Source organism: Belonocnema kinseyi, chromosome 6 (genome assembly GCF_010883055.1).
Source record: "Belonocnema kinseyi isolate 2016_QV_RU_SX_M_011 chromosome 6, B_treatae_v1, whole genome shotgun sequence".
Taxonomy (NCBI): Eukaryota; Metazoa; Arthropoda; class Insecta; order Hymenoptera; family Cynipidae; genus Belonocnema; species Belonocnema kinseyi.
The window spans coordinates 136,897,330-136,902,435 of NC_046662.1; the positions used below are offsets into that span (position 1 = coordinate 136,897,330).

Below are 5,106 nucleotides of genomic sequence, written 5' to 3' on the forward strand. Positions count from 1 at the left end.
TTACATACGGTAAATAATATATTCCTCTTCGCTACAAATGTAATGATTCAGGGGTAACTCAGGATTTTAAAACCAAAATAAATTTGAGGAGCAGCTGATTAGATCGTCATTCGTGAAGTCGGACGAGCTTGGTTCATGTTCGCGCACTTTTGGCTTTACACGAGGCTGGTCCTCGCAGCAGCTAAGTGGGGGGAATTTTCTCCCTTCATTCTTGGATCATTTTACCTCTCGCTAATTCTTATATCGCTTGTGCCCTCGCTTGTTTTTACTTCTCTTTTCCGCACGTTTTTTTTAGTTCGCTTTTGCTCTGAGCATGTCATATGACCGTCCCATCACTCCTCAGCGCGATTTAGGTGCCGAAAATCAGCACCAACAGCCACTGGAAAACGCACTGGAGGCACAGTGCCGTTCGCCAGTGCGTTTTCATTGGAAATTTTAACTAAATACTTTTCTTTTAATTATATACTCAAAATATTTTTTGAATCCAAAAAATAATTTCAAGTTAACGAAAAATGTAATTTTCTATTAATTAAACTAAATTCTAAAATTCTCATAAATTTTTAAATAATTCACATAATTGTCGGTTATATTCTCATTCTCGTTCTTAAAGTAATATAACGGGCTCAGAACTCTAGTTGGGAGCGATTCGTACGGCATAGGTTCGCGCCCGCATAGCAGTGGGACTCGAGACCGTGTCAACGTCGAAAAGGCCGCGGAGTGCATCCCTTCGACACCTCTAAACGAAAATGTATTCTGGCCTCGGTCAAGCAACAAAATATAATTGTAAACCTTGTATTGTAACTGACATATGTATTAGATGTACTTTGGAATCTGAAAAACATTATTTTTATCAAAAATAATTTTTTCCCACGATTGTCCCACTGTGTAGGAAATTGAATAATTAGAATTTAGAGGCATTCCAAGAAATTAATTATATTTTAATTTGGGCATGTCATTCAATTTTATCCTAATACAGTCATTTGTAAAGTAGGCCTGCGAAAACAATTAACGTACGTATCATGCCCTAGAAACAATCTATCCAGTGCATTGATTAAACAATTTCGCCATGTAAAGAGGTCTTTCCGTGAATATTTCAGGATTAAACACTTACCGGGCACGCATATAATACATTCTATATCAGTCATTTTAGTATTTTATAACTTTAAACAAGCCGCTCGATCAAAAAACACGTTGTTAGCCTTCATGTTAATGAGTGATTCATTATCACACAAGTTCAAACCAAGCTCGCGTAAAGGCCTTTTCATACACAGCATGCAAACAGGGTGGCGTCCCATGAGTCACGAATGCGTTGCGTTTTGCAAATTGCGTTAAGTCACTAACTAGTGTCAACTAGGGACCCTGTAGTAAGGGACGCGCCAATCGGGCAGCTGACTGCAGATTAGTCGAGCGAGCAGAGATAACCACCAAAGATATAGACCTTTTCATTTCAATTCGGAAATAGATAGTGCACATGCGTGGCCGCCATGACAGTTCCCGTGAATTCAAAAGTTTCGGCCCTACTCTGTAAAATGTATGTAAATTCACAGTTTTTTTACTTTTTTTAATGTGATAATTTCGTATGTAGTGAAAGTTGAATGAAGAATAGTGTAGAGTATCTCAAAAGTGATCAATACGAAAAAATCTATTTTATGGAAACTGAGTGCAAGCCAAGATATTATATGTTTAGGGCAAGATTTCTTGGTTATGATTTCCATAGCATGAAACGCTGTAAGTGTAAGGCGTGCAAACACGACAAACATTAGTGCAAAAGAAACAAAGAAATGATTATTACTATCAGATCCAAACGCAAATGATCATAACGTAACGTACGTGGCATGATTTTATGATTTGGACGAGTCTTGATTTTCATGTTCAGAGGATAAATATTGATTATGAATTTGCACAAAAAAGTTACTGATGCTGCTATGCAGTTCCATATAAATGTTTTAGCTCCAGAATATTTCGAAACGCGTGTAACAAGGGAATTAATACCTTTCGCTTTTTCGTTTTAATACTAATTTTTCGTTTCACAATTAGCACAGGGCAAAGCAAATGGAATCTTGCAATATTAATTTTGAGGTTACATATATTTAAAGATTTTTAATCATTGTAGTAGATAAAGAATTATCACAGAAAGGGAAATACTTGCAGCATCCCTGATTAATGTACAGCATCATAGCAATGCAACTCGTGTAATATTAAACTTAAGATGTTAATTACACTAAAAGCTAAATCGATTGATTTCGCGTTTTGAAAGATTAAAAAGGACAAACAATTATATTTGTTTGTTATTAAATTTAAGATATTACATGTACTAAAAGCTAAATTAACTGATTCAGCGTTCTGAAAATATAAAAAAGACAAGCAATGAAACTCGTGCAATATCAAATTGAAGACGTTAATTAGGCATAGTAAATTTTACTGTAGCAGTTTAAGCTCCCCTTATGGGTCTGCAACTTTGAAGCAATGTTCATACTAAGTTGTGATGTTCCACATATTTACATTAAAATATAATCAATAAATGATTGGGCCTAACTTCTGCCTGCTTTGTAAAATTAAAAAAAGGAATACATATTACTCTTAACAGTCACAAACTATCTCTTTTACCGAAGTGTCTTTACGTAAAGAAAAAAGAACAAATATTACGAAAGATTGTTTTATTCCTTCATTCATTTACATGACAAATAGTACGGGCGACAAAATTGAGATAAAGAGAGATTCCATGTCCATGTCCTGCATCTCGGAAGAAAAAGTTGGCTCAAAATCACGTAATGCTTCGACTTCATTGAATTCTATATCAGTTGAATTTGTTTCTCCGCTCTTTTTTTCCAGCGAAAGAACTTGAAGTTAATTCCTCAGAATTGAATAAGAAATGTTGGTGTACTTTTGCTCTAAGCTCCTTCTAGCCTTTTTTTACTATCTGAAAAAAGGAAATATTCGTGGAAGTGATAACATACATAAAAATGTACATATATAGATTAAAATAACCAATTTTCAATGAAGCCAGAGAACATCAAACTTTTCTGTCCTTATTATCGCAAACTAAAGTTCTTACAACTTCGAAGCTTGTTAAAAGAATTGTAATAGAAATTAAATGGGTAAAAAACATTGTCGAGTGCGAGCGCCTGGCACGGCGTAGGAAATGTAACACAAAAACTGAAAAGGGTAACAATTTTTTATTTCTTTTTGGTCAGTTTTTTTTGTTTAATTTCAAAAAATTGTCAATCAAACTCTGAAGAAAAAAATTTTTCCATTTGACATAATAAAAATTGAGCTTCTAATGAAAGCACTGAAATTGGAACTCTTGAATGTTTAACTTTTAAAAATTATAGATTTCAAACATCATTTCAGTTCTAAACATCTTTCAAAATTAATCGGATTTTGCCTACAACGTTTTTAAAATCCTGCCCAATTGGAAAATTTCCTTAAAATCTTCCAGATTCATTTTTGACAATTTTATACATCTTTCTAAAGATTTTTAAAATATTTTCTCTAAATTAATATTTCAAAGTTATTTTTAAATTGAAAATAGTTTATAAACTTGCAATCAGGTGTTTACACTTGTTTCATTTCTAAGACTTTCCAATTAAAACAGTTTAGTGTTTAAAGTTAAAATGCGACAACCCTGAAATGATGAACTGATTCAAACACGTCTTGTAAAATCAATTATTATTCCCCATTTCTTTTCTTAAAGTACAATACCATTTTTAAAATCATGAATTAATTTACATTCGCGGTTGATCAACTACAAATATTTTCTTTATACAAATAAAAAAACTATACTGATAAATTATAATAATAATAGTTCACAAACATTGTAATTACAAATAAACATTAAAAACACAATATTTACAATAATTATTAATATTATTAAGTTTTAACTAAATTTGTAATGACGATGTACTTCTCTGGACGTACTGACGTTTTATAACGACGATGTATTTTTAGGTTAGAACGGTCACAACACAATTTATTATGTTCTAATAAATTTTTATATTATTCTTACCTCTTTTATAGTTTTCGGCCGACATTCTATCGGGTATGGGTGCTCTTCTGTAGGTCCAGATTCTCCAAACAAGTGTAAAGAACAAATAGATTCATCTTTTATGACGTTCCTGATTGATTTAAACTTGGAATCTTTACGTCCACACAACTTCACCCATTTATTGCATTTCCTGCACGCTTCAGGCGTTTTAAGTGGAATTTGATACTCGCATTATTAATTTCTGCCTTTCTAAATTGTAGGCATGGTTTAGGGAAAGAAATAAAATAAAAATTGCTTTACTGCGACTACCACTATTACACAATCCGTAGCAGCAGCTCTTATGCGCTCCAACTGTTTTTCCCCCACAATTATCGGCATCGTATTATCTCCTTCCATTTTTGCTCACAAATACTTCGCTATACCGTTCAAAACTTTATTTTTCAAGAAAAACACTGCATTTCCTATGCAATTGCGAGCAACAGGGCCGAAAATTGACAGGAAGATCAATTCTCCTTCGCGCATGCGCACCAAAAAATAATTAAAATGAAAAGGTCTATTTTACCTAGATGCGGCAAGGGTCTAGTTAGGCCACATGTCACGAGAGCGGTGCTATCGGCGATTTTGTGGCTTCGTTTTTTCCGGTATTTTTCGGCTAAATTCTGCAATGCCGCTACATTTAAACGGATTATTTTGACCACATACCACGAGACGGGGCAATAAACTATGCTTTGTTCGAGCGGGAATTTGAAATTTTTTAATTATTATGGATTATTGATTTATTCTCAAGGACTGAAAATCACTTTTCTTTATTTGAACATATTCTTAGTATATTTAATTTATTTGTATTACTTAAAAAATTAAAAGATTGTATTATAGAAATTAAGAATGAACAAGTCACTGAAAAGATGATAAAGATAATTAGGTATAAAATCTAGATCTAGAAAGAATGGGATAAATTTACCATTGTATGATAAATTTTACTGTTGCTTATATATAAATCAATTTTAAGAATAATATTTAAAAAATAATAACATGGAAGTAATTGAAGTAATTGATTGAAAATCCTGACCTTGAAATTCCATATTTTATTTTTATGATAAATACTTGCGAAAAGTAAAAAA

General features: G+C 32.7%; 1 protein-coding gene and 1 long non-coding RNA gene across 2 annotated transcripts in view; both read right to left on the bottom strand.

Moving 5' to 3' along the window:
* The window catches only part of LOC117174718 (exosome complex component CSL4), a 61,260-nt gene extending 59,930 nt beyond the window's left edge, over positions 1-1,330 (bottom strand). Inside the window, exon 1 of the mRNA XM_033364031.1 lies at positions 1,112-1,330. Coding sequence (XP_033219922.1) covers positions 1,112-1,145 — 34 coding nt within the window. The 5' untranslated portion in view covers positions 1,146-1,330. The remainder of the gene's footprint in view (positions 1-1,111) is intronic.
* Positions 1,331-2,642: 1,312 nt separating this feature from the next.
* Positions 2,643-4,483, bottom strand: LOC117174627. Its single transcript, XR_004467327.1, has 2 exons — positions 4,007-4,483; positions 2,643-2,920 (listed from the first exon to the last, which is right to left on the bottom strand). It is a non-coding gene; the product is annotated as an uncharacterized LOC117174627 (long non-coding RNA).
* Between the last annotated feature and the right edge of the window lie 623 nt (positions 4,484-5,106).